The 18,711-nt window shown below is 49.0% G+C and overlaps 1 protein-coding gene across 3 annotated transcripts in view; it reads right to left on the bottom strand.

Moving 5' to 3' along the window:
- Positions 1 to 4,376, bottom strand: part of LHFPL4 (LHFPL tetraspan subfamily member 4) — a 67,776-nt gene extending 63,400 nt beyond the window's left edge. For all 3 annotated transcript variants that reach the window (XM_029050381.2, XM_029050380.2, XM_029050382.2), the window contains exon 1: positions 3,929 to 4,376. In XM_029050381.2, the coding sequence (XP_028906214.1) occupies positions 3,929 to 4,334 (406 nt within the window). In that variant the 5' untranslated portion in view covers positions 4,335 to 4,376. The remainder of the gene's footprint in view (positions 1 to 3,928) is intronic.
- Between the last annotated feature and the right edge of the window lie 14,335 nt (positions 4,377 to 18,711).

Here is an 18,711-nt window from a genome sequence, read left to right as displayed (position 1 = left end):
AACCCTCACGACAACCCCGTGAGGTAGGGAGAGGAGGCAGGTATTATTATCCCCATTTTACAGATGGGGAAACTGAGGTACAGAGAAGTTACGTGACTCACATGTGCATCCCATTCCAGGACCTTGACTATATTCTCCCATTTCTGATGACTAATTATGTCACCTCCCTGCTAGATGGGAAAAAAACCAAGAGCGGCCACATGAAACTGGCCATCCAAACTAATCCTTGGATTTAGCCCAGATGCAAGAACGACCCCTGGACTTTACCTGGGCTACCCTGGGGCCTCCTAGCAGGATTTAATTACCACATTGGTCGTGGATTGGAAAAGATGGAGAACCACTGGCCTAATCTTAATCAAGATCTGGCAGGAAACCTGAAAACCAGTGGTTCAGTTCACTCAGATTGGCTCCTCATATTGCTCCGCATCCACCTCTTTTCTTCTCTCATAGCTTTCTTTTTTCTGGAATCCTTCCCCAAGGATCCTGCGTCCTTCAAACATGGAGCTCTGGCCACATCCATAGGTTGCCAACTTTTCACTTTCAATGCGGGGGTGAAAAGGAGTGGGGGGCGGGGCACAGAGGATGGGATTTGTGAGTAAATAGCAGACTTAGAAGAGCTAACAGCTCGGAAAGACCCACTTTTTTAATGTTTTTCAGCTCTGTTTAGATCTCCTGAGGCCGGGAGTCCAGTCTAAAACCTATGAGGCTGAAAACAACGGTTTCACCACCAACAGTTAGTCCCCTTCACCCCCATGCAATTGGCAACTTGGGCCACATCTTCTTATGGTGACTTTCCAATTGGCAGGCAGACCTCTCCTCCACCCCTGCCCCAGCAGGAAGGTGACAGGGAAGACAGCAAGGAAGACTGTGGGGATGTCCACGCCCCTTTACGCCACACAGAGTCTTCAGGAATTCCTTCTGCTGAGGGAAAGGCTCTCTGGGTAGAGAAGGTGGGGAATGGATCAAGAGCAGAAATACCACCTCCCCACCCAAGACTCCACAGGGACCACGCAGAAGGGATCCCCTCCTGCTTCTAGGTGTTTCTCCCCTGCCCCCATCCTCCCCTCCACTGCCACTCCCTGCCACTCAGTGGCTAGCTGGCCAAGCTGCCTTAAAGGGTCCGCCTGGGAGGCGAGCACAGTGGTCTATATTCAAAAGGACCAGCACCCAAAGTCCATAGAACCTTTCCCCTCTTTGCCTTCTTTTCTCTCTGGGTGTGACTCTGGGATTTATTACTCAGGCCTTCAAACACCGACCCACAAATGAAGGAGCAACTGAGTCTTCAAAAGCTACATCCAGCTATCATGGCAGCCTCATCCCCAGCAGCAGTCTCTTCTCTGGCTGTTTCCTATGTTTGGTTTGTTCAGGTCCTGGGTGCTTGACTACCCCTCCTTGCTGCTCCACTCCCTCCTCCCAGAATCCAGAATCAGTTCTCTTAGTGGACTGTCCCATACAGATTTTCTCCACGATCAGTTCTCCCATGTACTTGGAGGGAGGTAACCGAGGTCACTGCCTTTGAAGACCAGCTCTAAGAGTTGGGCAGTCCTCCCATCCCCACAGACAGACTCCCTACCCCCACTCTGAGGTCTATGAGGTCTGTGTTCTCAGCAGGGAAACCCCTGGTCTGAGATATTGAGCTGCTGTCTGAATAAGGGGACTTGCACAGCGTTTCAATAAAATTATTATCTCAGTAGATCATCTTCATTGAGTGAAAAGAACAACCCCCTTTCAGAGAGCCAGGAAATCTACAAGCAATTTGCTAAAGTCCTGAGCTCAACCTGCCATCTCCATGGGACTCACAACTATGTCAAGACCAAAGACAGCGGCTGTGACTGTGTACTAGGGAAAGTTTCTCAAATCCTTGAGATTAAACTGACTGCAATTATGGACGATTTACATGATATGAAGTCACTGTAAACCTTTAAGTCTTGGAAAACTTTCAAATTGAGAATTCAGGAATTAATCATTTAATCTGAAAAACCTCCCTCTTCTATAGTTATTTTCAAATAGCCCCCTTTAAAATCTGAATGAAAAGCATCCTAAATACAAGAGGGACACCAACCTGTAAAGAAAAGGTTAGAAATTATATTCACAGATATCATGGAGGTTCTCTCTAGAGTAAGACATACCAAAGCGCTTAGTTCAGTGCTCTGCACCCAATAAGCACTCAATAAATACGATTGAATGAATATCAAAACAGATAGATATTGACAGATGCATTCCTTCACACACACGCATGCGAGCAAACACACACACACACACACACACACACACACTGCTTCATCTTTTCACCTTTCCCCCAAAACCCGTACTCCCAAAGACTGAGACCCATCTCGCCCATTAAACTCCCTTTACCCCTTCCCAACTTTCCACTAATTCCCTTCCTGGTCTTCTTCCCTTTCCCTTACCTCCACATCAGTATACACATTTAGAAAAAATGAAGGAAAACTCTGAATTTTCAAAAGCGTGCCTCGCCTAACAGGATGGTTCTTCTGGGATCTGGCTGATTTTTCACAACAATCTCATCCCTAAAAGATTTTTCTCTGGTTATTACTATTATTATCATTATTATTGTTGATGTTATATTTGTTAAGTGCTTATTATGTGTCAAGCACTGTTCTAAGCGTTGGACCAAATTCAAGTTAATCAGGTCACAGTGCCTGTCCCACATGAGGCTCTCAGTCTAAGTATTAAGCCAACTCTGATGTTTTGACCAGATATTTCCAAGGATCCTGCTCGTTCAACCAGTCTTGAAGATGGAGGCAATAATGTCCTTCCTAAAAAAGGATCCAGAAAAATCCAATCAACCCAAGAGAGTCATGCCACTGGATGATTTTTTCATGGTATTTGTTAAGCACTTACTATGTGCCAGGCACTGTTCTATGCACTGGGGTGGGTAAAGGTCATCAGGTTGGACAGAGTCCATGTCCCACATAGGGCTCACAGCCTTAATCTTCATTTTACAGATGAGGTAACAGGCACGGAGAAGTGAAATCACTTGCCCTAGGTCACCCAGCAGACAAATGGCAGATCCAGATTAGAACCCAGGCCCTTCTGACTCCCAGGCCCATATTCTAGCCACTAGGCCGTGCTGCTTCTGCTGATTTGTCGTATCTGAGACGTGCAAAGAGTTGGATGGATACCCTAGACCCACACCTCTCCAGAAACACACCTGCACACTCACACAACCTCAGCTATGTACTACCCCCACAGACACATGACCTCTCTCACACACAACTATACACACCCTATTCAGACAGATACAGAGTCACATTCCCAGGAGCACTCACTCTAAAGATGACTCCCACACACCCTGAGATAGGCATATGCACATTCTACTGACATATATATATAGCCATAAGGACATCCACACCCCCCAAAAAAGGCACATCAAGCCCTACAGAAACACACACACACACACACACACACACACTCACACCCTCCAGACTTTCCCAAAGATCCCTCCCCTCAAGTTCTAATTCTCAGGTCTCCAGATAACAAACTACTCTCTCTTCCTCTCTCCCTCTCTTGCCTCTTTTTTTCCCTCTGTCTCTCCCTCCCAGTCTCTTTCTCTCTCTCTCTGTCACACACACACAGCCCCACTCTAGCACACAGACATATACACCCACTTCAGAGACCAGCCCTAGCATATGGGGAACCCGGGCACTGTTCCCCCAAAGTCCCTCTCGCTTTTTTGCCACTCCACCCTCGGTTAGCGAGGGGGCCAGGAAAGTTGAGTGGAGAGTGGAGGCAGGGTCTCGAGCGTCAACCATGAGGGGGCGAAGCCAGTGTGGCCGGGCGGGAGAGATGGAGCCTCCCCCCCTGCCAATCTCTCCCCAGCTCCCCCAGCAGCTTTTGAGCACCCTGAGAGGCAGAGGACGAACTCCCCGGGTCCCTCCCCGTCCGGTCCCCCCGAAGCGGGCCGTACCTGCCAGCAGCTGCATCCACGCGCAAATCTTGTAGACGGTGGCTGTGTTGCAGAAGAAGAAGAGGGCGAAGCAGGTGATGCAGCCGAGGATCAGCACCATGGAAAGCAGCACAAAGAAGGCGGCCGCCTGGAAGGCCCCGGACGGGATGGTGCTGAAGTCGGTGAAGGAGCCGCGGCAAGTGAGCTCCCGGCCCGCCAGCCCACTGCCCACGCAATAGTGGAAGAGGCCGAAGTAGCCCGGTTTCGGAGTGCTCACGCTGTCGCCCACCCAGTAGGGCTGGATGAAGACCACCACGTTGATGATGGCGAAGCAGATGGTGAAGATGGCCCAGAGCACTCCGATGGCCCGCGAGTTCCGCATGTAGTGCTCGTGGTACAGCTTCGAGGCCTCCTGAGAGGGCAGCATCGTGCCGGCGGGGGCCGGGGGGCCGGGGGGGGGCCGGGGGGCCGGGCGGCCGGGGTAAAACCGTCGGGAACGGGCGGAGGGCGCGGTGCCGGGAGCAAGATCGTTGGCCCGGGGGCCGGGGACGCGAGGGGTCAGGAGAGCAGGGAGAGGGGGCTGGGGGCCGGGGGCCGGGGGGAGACCCGGGCAGGCAAGGAGCCGAGCGGAGCGGAGCGAGGAGCCGCGGGAGGGGCCGAAGCCGGGCCGGAGGGGAGGCGGGGAGGTGGCCCCGGGGTCTGGGGGACGGTACCTGAGTCCCGGCAGGAGCCGCAGCGGAGGCGGGGGAGGGGGAATTGGAGGGAGAGGGCTGGGCGGGAGGGGCCGGTGGGCCCGGCGGGGCTCTAGGCGAGGCGGCTCGGGGGCCGCAGCCCTGGGGGCGGCGGCGAAAGCGGCGGCGGTGTCGGGGGCCCGGACTCCATCTTTGCTCCGGTTTTCCCCGGGGCGCGCTTTTGCACGGAGGCGCGAGCTCGGGTCCAAGCGCGCCCAGACGGAAGCGCGCTCTCGCTCGACTCGGTTGGGCGTTGGGCGGGGGTGGGGTTGGGCGGTGCGGAGAGACGGGAGGAGGACGGGGAGGAGGAAGAGGGAGGGAGGGAGGGAAGGGAGGAGGAGGAGGAAGAGGAGGAGGAGGAGGGGGGGGATGGGGAGCGGCCCAGGCCGGGCGAGCTCCGGTCTCCACCTCCTCTTTCCCTTCCTGCAGCGAGCGGAACGGAGCTGGATTGGGGAGGTAGAGCCGGGGAGAGGAAGGAGGTCTGGCACCGCCCTGCACCGGAACCCTACATCTCCTCCAGCCTCTGCTCCTCACCCCAATCCTGGTATCCCTTAAAGCTCGCGCGCGCGCGCACATGCACACGCGCGCGCACACCCACACGCACTCACGCACGGCTAGCCTCCCCCTGGACCTCCCCAAACCCCAAGAACCTAATCTTGCCTATGCCCCACTCGCACCCCTACCCACTTCACTCCTATTCCCTGCCTTCTTCTAGAACCTGCTCCCTGCTCCCAACCCGGAACCCTGATCGCCCCCAGAGAATCTTGACCTTCTGTCCTAGGGCCAGGGCTCCTCCAGTCCTCCGATCCCCACTCTGCGACCTTGTGTCAGACCCAGATTTTCCCTCTCACGGGCCTGGGAGTCAGATGGGCGTTGGTGCTAATCCTGCTTCCACCACTTGTCTGCTGTGTGACCTAGGGCAAGTCACTTAACTACTCTGTGCCTCAGTCACCTCATCTATAAAGTGGGGATTTAAGACTGTGAGCCCCAGGAGGGACACGGACTGTGTCCAACTCGATTTGCTTGTATCTACCCCAGTGTTTAGGCCAGTGTCTGGCACATAGAAAGCGCTTAACAAATGCCATTTTAAAAAATCCAACCCCTTTCAGGACCACGAGTTCCCTCCCCATCTTGAACTCCCTTTCAGTCACAGCCTCCACCCACCCCCGCAAATACTACAGAAAAAAAAAACAACGGGGGTCGTAGTGGACTATGCGACTCAACGATAGGGTGCTAAGATTTTAAAAGACAATGCGATTCTTGGATGTATCGACTCAAGAGATGCAAGAGTCCAGTTTTTGTCAACCCGCTTTAGAAAGAAGGAAGATAAACTGGAGAATGATCAGAAGAGACCAACAAAACGATCCATGAGTTAGAAAATAGGTCCTATGAGGAAAAGTTGAAGGAATGCAGGGTCCTTTAGCCTGAAGAAGAGGATGAGGGGTGAGGGCCGAGGTAGTCATTGTCTTCAACTAGGTAAGGGGTTTTGTGAGGAGGATGCTGACCAGTTGCTCTCCATATCCCCTAAGTCCAAACGAGAAGAAATGAGTTTAAAGTTAAACAGAGCTTGGTGGAATATAAGGAAGCAACAGGCCTGGGAGTCAGAAGGAACTGCGTTCTAATTCCGGCTGTACTATATGTCTGCTGTGTGACCTTGGGCAAGCCACTTTACTTTTCTCTGGGCCTCAGTTTAACCTCATCTGTAAAATGGTGATCAAGAGTGTGAACCCCGTGTGGGACAGGGACTGTGTCCAACCTGATAAACTTGTATCTACCCAAGCGCTTAGAGCAGTGCTTGGCACATAGTAAGTGCTTAATAAGTACCATTATTATTACCTTCTTGATGAGCAGGGTGGTAAAGAAGTGTGAACTCCTCATCTCTGGAGGTCTTAATTTATTTTTTTAAAGGCGCTCTTCTGTCCTAGTTGGTTTGGTAATTCCACCTGTCATGGAAGCAGGGGGATGGATCAGCTGAACACTCCCAGTTTGTTTCAGCAAATAAGGTTTGAGGATTCTAACCACAGCTCAGGCCCCTAGATCAGGATCTATCCCCATCCATTAAATAGGGTAGGGATGGCCCCCACCACCTTGTTAAATCCATCGCCCCACCGGAATGACCATTCAACCGCTGGGATACGGCAGAATAGATCAAGGGTGCCCATCACCTCCCTCTTCTGGAAACCAAGTCGAGAAGCCGTCATCAGTAAAATTATTCCCATGGTGCTAGAGCCCGTTTGGCCAAGAGGTTGGTTGAAAGAGGAAAAGGAGAAATCCCAACTGGTCAGAGGATACAAGCAGAGCAAGTACGGAAGGTGTTAAGGCAAGTTTGGAAAGGCTCGGAGGGGCTTGAGAGGTAACCTGGCCCACCTTCCTGCCCCTAAGAAGGATTACATTTAAACCCTCCTTCACCCTCTATTACATTACTATTCTTCCCAGTCCCCCAAGCTTCCCCCCTCGATATTTGATTTTAATGTCGGTCTATTCTTCACTCCGCTGCCCGGCTCATCTTCCTGCAGAAACGATCTGGGCATGTCACTCCCCTTCTTAAACAACTCCAGTGGTTGCCTATCGACCTCCGCTCCAAACAAAAACTCCCCACTCTAGGCTTCAAGGCTCTCCATCACCTTGCCCCTTCCTACCTCTCCTCCCTTCTCTCTTTCTACCGCCCACCTCCTCGCCGTCCCTCGGTCTCGCCTATCCCGCCGTCGACCCCCGGGTCACGTCCTCCCGCGGTCCTGGAACGCCCTCCCTCCTCACCTCCGCCAAACTGATTCTCTTTCCCTCTTCAAAACCTTACTTAAAAATCACCTCCTCCAAGAGGCGTTCCCAGACTGAGCTCCTCTTCCCCCTCTACTCGCTCTGCCATCCCCCCTTTACCTCTCCGCAGCTAAAGCCTCATTTTCCCCTTTTCCCTCTGCTCCTCCACCTCTCCCTTCCCATCCCCACAGCACTGTACTCGTCCGCTCAACTGTATATATTTTCGTTACCCTATTTATTTTGTTAATGAATTGTACATCGCCTCGATTCTATTTAGTTGCCATTGTTTTTACGAGATGTTCTTCCCCTTGACGCTGTTTATTGCCATTGTTCTTGTCTGTCCGTCTCCCCCGATTAGACCGTAAGCCCGTCAAACGGCAGGGACTGTCTCTATCTGTTGCCGACTTGTTCATCCCAAGCGCTTAGTACAGTGCTCTGCACATAGTAAGCGCTCAATAAATACTATTGAATGAATGAATGTCTGTCTTCCACTCTAGACTTTAAGCTCCTTTTGCGCAGGAATCGTGTCTACCAACTCTTCCATGAGCTCAGTACAGTGCTTGGCACACTGTAAATGCTCAATAAATACAACTGAGTGACTGTATCCCTGGAGTCATATTTAACTCCACCCTCACACACACACCCCCACACACGTCTTGTCCATCATCGAACCCTATTGATTCGTCCTCAGTAATATTTCTTAGATCCACCCCTTCCTCTCCATTCCCAAATTCTGGATTACTGTACCAGTTTCCTTCAGCCTCCAGTCAGCCTCATTACCCCTCCAGTCTATTCTGCACATACCCTCAAGTGTCACTCTCCTTCTAAGTGACACTAAGTGTCTAATTATGTCACTCTCCTTCTCGGGAGCTTAAGATGGCTCCCAATTGTCATGCAAATCAAATGAAAACATCTAACTATGGGTTTCAGGCACGTCACCAACTGGCTTCTCCTTCCCGAGTTTCCCCTATCTCCCCCCACACCTCTGCTGGGGTGCACCACTCCATCAAGACAAACTAGTTGGTCGTCTCTTGCCCATCCATTTCCTGCCTCTGATCCTTTGCAAATGCCACTCCTCTACTCCCACCCCGATTCATCTCCTTCTTTCCCTTTGTTCTTCAAAATGCTACTAAAATTCCACATCCTCCAAGAAGATTTCCTAGATGAATCCTACTGATGTCAATCACTCCTCTTACAACTGTAATGCTACCAATAGGTGATGCGAACTAAAGGGGTTTTAATGTTTCTGTCACTTGTGTTTTATATATGGTTTGTATTTGGGAACTGGCGTCTGACTGGTCTCTCTTATTCAATGATACAATTTTAGGGCTGTGGATTAACCAACTGCCTGGACTTTTGATAAAAAGATATGTATCTTCTTAATAGTAGCTTTTCTGACATGGCTTCAGGGAATCAGTATCCCAGACTTCCCTACAGTAATATACAGTAAGGAACCCTCTCCGCTCTCTAGAGATAATGGTGAGGATAATTGTATTTGTTAAGCGCTTATATGCTAAGCCTTGTACTAAGTGCTGAAGCAGATACAAGATCATCAGGCCTAGCAGCGTGAGAAGCAGCGTGGTTCAGTGGAAAGAGCACGGGCTTTGGAGTCAGAAGTCATGGGTTCGAATCCTGGCTCTGCCAGTTGTCAGCTGTGTGACTCTGGGCAAGTCACTTAACTTCTCTGTGCCTCAGTTGCCTCATCTGTAAAATGGGGATTAAGACTGTGAGCCCCACGTGGGACAACCTGATTCCCCCGTGTCTACTCCAGCGCTTAGAACAGTGCTCTGCACATAGTAAGTGCTTAACAAATACCAACATTATTATTATTATTATTATGGGTGAGCAGGGCCGGGATGAGCCCGGGTGCTCCCGGTTGCTTTCTAACGGTTGTAACTCCCTGTTTTCGTGAATTAATTGACATGCTCAAGGTCACACAGCAGGCAAAGGGTGGAACTGGGACTAGAACCCAAGCTCTCTGACTTCCAACCCAGTGCTCTTTCCATTAGTAGTTCTGAAAGACTCACACTGTGCCCTTCCACACCATTCCAGGATAACTCAAAATCTGGGGCTATTGGATTTACAGATTGGGAAGCAGCATAGCCTACCCAATTGTACTTTCCAAGCTCTTAGTACAGTGCTCTGCACACAGTAAGTGCTCAATAACTACAATTGAATGAGCGAATGAATGAATGAATAAAGCAAGAAGCTGGAAGACCTGGGTTCTAATCCCAGCTCCGCCACTTTCCTTGGGATTCAATTACCTGTTCTCCCTCCTACTTAGACTGTGAGCCCCTCATGGGACTATATCCAGCCTGATTAATTTGTATCTACCCAGCGCTTAGGACAGTGATTGACACACTGTAAGTGCTTAACAAATACTATAAATTTTTTTTTCAAAAAACCCCCACAGATGATTCCCACCCAGTGAGCGATCTGGCTGACCTGTAATCCCTTTAACCTGTGTTCCTGCTCCAGGGTGTACAAAATCAAAGTTCCTGGCCGTGGACTTAAAGGCTGTCCATTAGTTGTTTTCTATTCACACCGCAGCCCAAACTCTTTGCTCTTTGCTCCTCTTTGCTCCTCCCAAGCAAAACTACTAACCATCCTTCACTCTTGACTTTCCCTGCTTTTTCCCTGTTGGGTCCATGTCTTCCCTCTCCTCAAGAACCTCCAGTGACTGCTCATCCTCCTCTGTATCTAACAGAAACTCCCTTACCTTTGGCTTTAAAGCACTCGATCAGCTTGCTGTCTCCTATCTTACCTCACTGATCTACTGCAGCTCCAGCTTACTCACTGTGCTTCAATCTTGTCTACCTCACCGCCGACCCTTTTCCCACATTTCCCTAGCCTGGAACTCCCTCCCCCTGCCCCCCGCTATATGGCAGATCGCCACTCTCTCCATCTTCAAAGCATTACTAAGGTCCCATCTCCTCCAAGAGGCCATCCCTGATTAAGCCCTCTTTTCCCTGACTTACTCTCCCTTCTGCATCATCTATTCACTTGGGTCTGTGACCTTTGGAAATTTGATATCTGCACTAACCCCAAGCCCACAGCACTTATGTACATACCTTTAAATTATATATTGTAAATTACTTATTTATTTGTATTAATGTCTGTCTCCCCCTCTAGACTGTAAGCTCATTGTGGGCAGGGAACGGGTCTACTAATTCTGTTGCATTGTACTCTCCCAAATGCTAATACAGTGCTCTGCATGTAGTAAGCCCTCGATAAATATGATTGATTGATGGATTGCTCTGACACATAGCTCAATCTTCCCTTCTATTGGGTATATGTCTTCCCTCCTCAGCTTCTCCAAACCACATTCCTCCCTCCTGTCAAAGTCCTCCTAAAGGATCACCTCCTCCAGGAAGTATTCCCCAGCTAATCCCCAATTTTCCCAGTCATACCATCCCTCAACTACCTCAGCACTCTTTGGGGCTTATGTTCATTTGCTATTGATTTATTTATCTGCTCATATTCATTATTTATAGCTCCTCTCTGCTCTGAGAGCTGAATACTCATTCTTTTTCATCTTTGCCATTAAATTGTAAACTCCTCAAGAGCTGGGATCAATAGACCATATGAAATGCCATTAGTCGGTCAGGCCAATGGTCCATCCAGCCTGGAATTCTGGCTCTGATAATGGCAACAGGATATTGGAGGAACCATGTGACACCCGGAGGAACAGTGTCTTATCCTTCTTTTGTAAGTTCCCCCAAGTCCCTAGTTCTGAACGACGTTCTGCATTCACCTCCCTTCCTCACCCGAGCCTAAAAGGGCAGAGAAATGAAATCAACCTACCCTCTCTCCCAACCCACCCTGCCAATTTTCTAAACCAAAAAACCACCTTCCGCTCAGTAGCAATGCGGGAACTATTATAAAAATAATTGTGGTATTTGTTAAGTTCTTACTATGTGCCAGGCATTGTACTAAGCAGTGGTGGGGAATACAAGCAAATCAGTTTGGACTCAATCTTAATCCCCATTTTATAGATGAGGTAACTGAGGCACAGAGAAGCAAAATGATTTGCCCCAGGTCACACAGCAGACAAGTGGTCAAGCCAGGATTAAAACCCATGACCTTCTGACTCCCAGGCCAGTGCTCTAATCCACTAGGCCAAACCTGGGGATGGAAGCAAATGCAGTTCAGGCAAGACATTGGGCACATTCACCTGTGATTCTTCAATGATATCTTGCCGAGTTCAGCCGCAAAACTTGCATGCAGGCTCAGGACCCCTTGTTGGCAAATACAAAGATGAGGAGTGTCTCTAGACTGTAAGCTCTTTGTGAGCAGAAAACATGTCCACTAATTCTGTTGTATTGTACTCTCCCAAGTGTTTAGTCCCACAAGTGCTCAATAAATACCACTGATTGCTATTTATGCTTTTGGACATCTTGTGATTGCAGAAATCCTAGGTATGCATTCCTAGCGAGCCCAGAGAAATTCTCTCTGCTCCCTTCTTATGGTCCTGGAGAGCCGGATTATAGTCAGAGACCCCAGGAAAGGGATCAGAGTTAAGAGGCTCCCCTGCTGGTCTCTGGAAAGAGGGTGAGGAGCTCCGGAGGGAACCAACAGAGGAGGAACCAACAGAGCCAAGAGACCATCACTTGTCACATCAACCAGCAGAGCAGGCCTGGCCACTTTCCCTGCTTGCCATCCATCCTAATGGTTAGAGATATACCATCTGGTTATCCTTCAGTAACCTATCAGGCACCTTTAATCCATGAATTTATCCAAATCCTTCTTGACCCTTCTGAGATTCTTCTACCTGCACGGCTTCCTGTGGTAACAAATTCCACATGTACCACATCCTGTGTTAAACACTGCTTCTTTTTTTGTTTGGAACCTATCACTTCATGTATCAGTGGATGTGCTCCTTGTGGACAGAGATCATAGCGTACTCAGCCAAGTGCTTAGTCCAGTGCTCTGCACACGGTAAGTGATCAATAAACACCAGTGATTTTTTTTCACTGGTATTCATTAAGTACTTCCTATGTGCCTGGCACTGTGTTAAATCCTGGAGTAGGTATAGGATAATCAGGTTGGACGCAGTCCCTGTCCCACATAGGGCTCATAGTCTTAATCCCCATTTTACAGATGAGGTAACTGTGGCACAAAGAAGTAAAGTGACTTGCACAAGGTCACACAGCAGACAAGTGGCAGAGCTGGGATTAGAACCTAGGTCCTTGACTCCCAGGCCCATACTCTTTACACTAGGCCACACAGCTTCTGCCATTAGTGATTGATTGGCTGATGCTCCCTCATTCTGTTGTTTGGGATTCTAAATTCTCACTGTCTACACCCTTCTCAATTTGGTACACTTCTTTAATCAGCCTTCATTTTTCCAGATTAAAGAGTCCTAACTTTCTCTATCCCTCTCATCATCAGGGTGTCCCATCTCTGACCATTCTTCAGAGGGATTAGGCCCTTCCTAATTGTATTCCTGGTGTGGCATGGATGATGATGATGATGATGATGATGATGATGATGATGTTTGTTAAGCGCTTACTATGTGTCAAGCACTGTTCTAAGCACTGGGATAGATACAAGATAATCAGGTTGGACACAGTCCCTGTCCCACATAGAGCATATAGTCTTAATCCCCATTTTACAGATGAGGTAACTGAGGCACAGAGAAGTGAAGTGAGTTGTCTAAGATTACACAGCAGACAAGGGGCAGAGCCGGGATTAAAAGTCAGGTCCTTCTTACTCCCAGGCCCGTGCTCTCTTCACTAGGCCTTGCTGCTTCTCTACAATACAAGATCATGCCTTGTATTTTGTTTCCCATCCCCTTCCCAACATTGTCCAGCATTCTGTTGGCCTTTCTGATTATCATCACAGACTGAAACATGATTTGATTGGGTTGTGTCTTTCAGTGGGGTCCTAGGGACTATACATCACGGTCATCATCTAAAAAAAAAATCTATTAAGAATCTATATGATCATTGTGTTGCCCAAAGTCAAGTAAACTGTCACAGTCCCTTCCCTCTAGGAGTACTAGGAATAGGAATCCATGCTCTCTGTAGCCCAAGCCCTCAATCTGGGTATCATCCTTGATTCCTTACTGTCGTTCTGCTCGTCTAGCCAATCTACTGCTAAAACCTGCCATTTTTCCTCAGAAGTATCTCCTGGATCCATCCCTTCCTATCCACCATAAAATCATTGCCCTAGTTCAAGCACTCAAGAGATTATCATTGGGCTCTTGATTTGGCCTCCTCCCTGGTCCCCTTGACTCCAGCCTCCCTCGATGTTGATCCACATTGTATTTTGCTGCCCGGATCATTTTCCTGAAACATCATTCAGCACACGTCTTCCTGTTCCTGAAAACTCTCCAGTGGTTGCCCATCTCCCTCCATATCAAGCCAAGACTCCTTACCATAGGCTTCAAGGCTCTCCACAAGCTCTCTCTACCTGACTTCTTGGCTCACCTCACCTGTCACTCCCCTACTCGCACCATGCCCTGGCTGTACCTGGCTCTCATCTCGCCCACTTCCATCTCTGGCTTACGTTGTCTCCAGGCCACATATCTCCTGCCCTCCCCAAATCCACCTGTTGTCAACACTCTCCACCTTCAAAGTTTGCCTAAAATCCTAACTCTACCAACATATCTTCCCCTACTAAATTGTCAGCATCCTGAAATGTACCAACCCACCAGTGGCCTCTTGAACTTATGTATTTTTTAATGCCCACACTCTGCACTGATATATGTGGAGTGTGTATATGTGTGTGTGTATTAGATTGAACATTAGATTTCATTTACTCTGTTTCCACCGTTTGTGAATATTTCAACATCTGCCTCCCTTCTCGGGGTATAAGCGCCTTGTGAAAAGAGAAAATGTCTTGGGCTTCCGTTATATTTCTCAAGTGCTCAAATATTTCTCAAGTATGTACAGTGTATTATATTCAGTAGGCACTCAAATATCAGTCAATTAAGCAATGGTATTTATTGAGGTTTTACTGTGTGTAGAGCCTAGTACTAAGCTTTTGGGAGAGTACAACAGAGTTGGCAGACACATTCCCTGCCCACAGTGAGCTTACAGTTTAGAGGGGGAGGCAGACATTAATAGAAACAAATAACTTAGATCTGCACGTAAGTGAGGTGGGCCTGAGGGAAAGGTGAACAATCAAGTGCCCAAAGGGTACAGATCCAACTCCACAGACGATGCAAAAGGAAGAGTGAGTCAGGGAAAAGGCCTCTTGGAGGAGATGTAACCTTAATGAAGCTTTGAAGGTGGAGAGAGTGGTGGTCTGGCATATATGATGGGCAAGGGCGTTCCAGGCCAAAAGAACAATGTGGATAAAGGGTCAGCATCAAGACATACAGGATCAGGGCACAGTGAACATCCTGACACTAGAGGAGCAAAGTGTGCAGGGTGGGAGGTCAGTGAGGTGAGATAGGAGGGAGCAAGCTGACTGAGTGCTTTAAAGCCTATGCTAAAGAGTTTCTATTTGATGAGGAGGTGGATGGGCAGCCACTGGAGATTCTTGAGGGGTGGGGAAAGGTGGACTGAATTTTTTTTGGAAAAATGATCCGGGCAGCAGAACCAAGTATGGACTGAAGTGGGGAGGGATGGGAAGCAGGGAGGTCAGCGAGGAGGCAGATGCAGTAGTCAAGGCAGAATAGGATAAGTGCTTTGATCAGGGTAGTAGCAGTTTGGATGGTGAGGAAAGGGTGACTTTTAGCAATGTTGTGAAGGTGGAACCGACAAGATTTGGTGACAGGTTTAATATGTGGGTTGGAAGAGAGATGAATTGAGACTGAGCTCCTCATCTTCCCTCCCAAACCCGGTCCTCTCCCAGACTTCTCTATCACCGTGGATGGCACGACCATCCTTCCCGTCTCTCAGGCCCGCAATCTCGGTGTCATCCTTGACTCATCTCTCTCGTTCACCCCACACATCCTATCCGTTACCAAGACCTGCCGGTTTCACCTTTACAATATCGCCAAGATCCGCCCTTTCCTCTCCACCCAAACGGCTACCATACTGCTACGGGCTCTCGTTATATCCTGGCTAGACTACTGTGTCAGCCTTCTCTCTGACCTCCCTTCCTCCTCTCTCGCCCCGCTCCAGTCTATTCTTCACTCCGCTGCCCGGCTCATCTTCCTCCAGAAACGATCTGGGCATGTCACTCCCCTTCTTAAACACCTCCAGTGGTTGCCTATCAACCTCCGCTCCAAACAAAAACTCCTCACTCTAGGCTTCAAGGCTCTACATCACCTTGCCCCTTCCTACCTCTCCTCCCTTCTCTCTTTCTACCGCCCACCCCGCACGCTCCGCTCCTCTGCTGCCCACCTCCTCGCTGTCCCTCGGTCTCGCCTATCCCGCCGTCGACCCCCGGGTCACGTCCTCCCGCGGTCCTGGAACGCCCTCCCTCCTCACCTCCGCCAAACTGATTCTCTTCCCCTCTTCAAAACCCTACTTAAAAATCACCTCCTCCAAGAGGCGTTCCCAGACTGAGCTCCCCTTCTCCCTCTACTCCCTCTACCACCCCCCCTTCACCTCTCCGCAGCTAAACCCTCTTTTCCCCCTTTCCCTCTGCTCCTCCCCCTCTCCCTTCCCATCCCCTCAGCACTGTACTCGTCCGCTCAACTGTATATATTTTCATTACCCTATTTATTTTGTTAATGAAATGTACATCGCCTTGATTCTATTTAGTTGTCATTGTTTTTACGAGATGTTCTTCCCCTTGACGCTGTTTAGTGCCATTGTTCTTGTCTGTCCGTCTCCCCCGATTAGACTGTAAGCCCCTCAAACGGCAGGGACTGTCTCTATCTGTTGCCGATTTGTTCATTCCAAGCACTTAGTACAGTGCTCTGCACATAGTAAGAGCTCAATAAATACTATTGAATGAATGAATGAATGAATAATGCCAAGGTTATGGGCTTGTGAGATTAAGAGGACAGTAGTATTGTCTGCAGTGATGGGAAAGACAGGGGGAGGGCAGGGTTTGGGTGGGAAGATGAGGAATTCAGTTTTAGACTTGTTAAATTTGAGGTGTCAGTGAGACATCTAACTAGAAATGTCCTGCAGGCAGGAGGAAATGCGAGATTGTGAAAAAGGAGAGAGATCAGGGCTGGAGATGTAGATTTGGGAATCACTGTAGATTTGGGAATCATCCGCATAGAGGATGAGAGCAAATAAGTTCTTCAATGGAATGGATGTCGATGAAGAAGAGAAATGGACCCAAAATTGAGCCTTGAGGGACTTCCTCACTTAGGAGGTGGAAGGCAGAGGAGGAGCCTGAGAAAGAGACTGAGAATGAATGGCCAGAGAGATAAGAGAACCAGGAGAGGGCAGTGTCAGGGAAACCAAGGATAGATAAGGTTTCCGGGAGAAGGAGGTGGTCCACAGTGTTGAAGACAGCTGAGGAGTCAAGGAGGGTTAGGATGGAGTAAAGGCCATTAAATTTGGGGAGAAGGATATCATTGGTGATCTTGGAGGGGGCCATTTCTGTGGAATGAAGGGGGTAGAAGCCAGATTGGAGGGGCTCAGAAGAGAAGTAAGAGAGGAAGTGGGGCCTGTGGGTGTAGACAGCTCACTCAAGGAGTTTGGTGAGGAATCGTGGGAGGGTGATGGGGCAATTACTGGAAAAAATCATGGAGTCAAGGGAGGGGTTTTTTTTAAGATAAGGGATACATGAGCATGTTTGAAAGCAGTGGGGAAGAAGCCATTAGAAAGTGAACAGTTGAAGATGGAGGTCAGGGAGGGAAGAATGGAGTGGGCATGTGTTTTGATAAAGTTAGAAGGGATGGGGTTGGAGGCACAAGTAGAGGAAGGTAGATTTTGAGAGGAGGCTAGAGATCGCCTCTTAAGATACTGGTGGGAGAGGTGAGAGAATTGATGAAAGGGCAGGAGGGAGGGACTGGAGAGAAGCAGGGGAGATTTTAGGGAGATCATACCTGATGGTTTCGATTTTATCAATAAAATACATGACCAGATTATTAGAGAAAAGAGATGGAGGTGCAGGGGGAAACCGACTCCTCCCCCTTTCCCAGTGACTCTTAAGGAGTGGGAGAAGATGAAGCCCCTTCTAGAGAGAGCAGCATGGAAGACAGTGTCATGTGGGGAGTGCCAAGTTTCAATGATGGTGAAGTGGAGCTGTGACTGGGCCAGGAACAGGTCAGTGATGAAAGGAAGCTTTCCCGTTCCATCGAGAAGCAGCGTGGCTCACTGGAAAGAGCACGGGCTTTGGAGTCAGAGGTCATGGGTTCGAACCCCGGCTCTGCCACTTGCCAGCTGTGTGACTGTGGGCAAGTCACTTCACTTCTCGCTGCCTCAGTTCCCTCATCTGTAAAATGGGGATTAAGACTGTGAGCCCCACGTGGGACAACCTGATTCCCCTGTGTCTACCCCAGCGCTTAGAACAGTGCTCGGCACATAGTAAGCGCTTAACAGATACCAACACTTGGTGGAGACTGGGGGGTAGGGAGACAGTGGGAGGGGTAGGAAGGGGTTGGATGGGAGTGAGTTGATAGCGGGCAGTACGAGGGGAGGGGGAAGAAGGGTGACGCTGGGGCAAGATAAAAGGATAATAAATTCCATTACTACTACTGCTAAGGGCTTTACTATTTGTATTATATGCTTCCAAGTGCTTACTACAGTGCTCTGCACACAGATTGATTGACTGATTGAGAGATTCATATAAGAGGAGGAGAGGGAAAAGTCATGACGGGAGGAAAATGTGTGACTTTAAATGTCATATCTGCAAACCCACTAGGGGGTCGCACCTCTCTGCAGGAGGCTCATCCCATGAACAGGATTTTGGACCGATTTTTTTTTTTAATTTATTGTCTCTTGGACCCCATGCCTCTCTACCTCCTTCCAGTTTCTCTGGCTTTTATATTACTTGTTGCAATATTGCAGGAACATTGCCAGAACTGCACTCCACACCCTCCCCGGATCACCCGATGGAATGTCACTGGATAGCCACGCTTCCAATACCTGGAAAGGGAGGTAAAGAAGCCGAGCTATGTCCCTGGACTGAGAAATACCTGTGAAAGAGTTAAGAATTGAGGTTCTAGTTCCACAAGACCTATAGAGCAAAGGAAAGGTTTGTGTTTTATAAGTATTTTTATTCTGTGCTCTTTTGACCTTGAACTAGTATTACCTCATACACTATAAACGTGTTAAGTACTGATTGCTGTTGATGATATTGCTTAATGCTTTAACTATCTTTAGCTTTACTCAAGTACGCCTGATCCCTTTTCGTATTTACAGTGGAAAGCCTAGGTGTTTGGGGTTCTGGGTACCCCAGTCCATACTGAGATTACAGTACCAAGGGAGAGATTAAGATTCAGAAAATCCCTCTGAG

The sequence above is a fragment of the Ornithorhynchus anatinus genome, chromosome X1, assembly GCF_004115215.2.
Source record: "Ornithorhynchus anatinus isolate Pmale09 chromosome X1, mOrnAna1.pri.v4, whole genome shotgun sequence".
Classification (NCBI taxonomy): domain Eukaryota; kingdom Metazoa; phylum Chordata; class Mammalia; order Monotremata; family Ornithorhynchidae; genus Ornithorhynchus; species Ornithorhynchus anatinus.
Note: the sequence above shows the minus strand (reverse complement) of the source record. Positions and strands in the feature narration are given on the sequence as shown.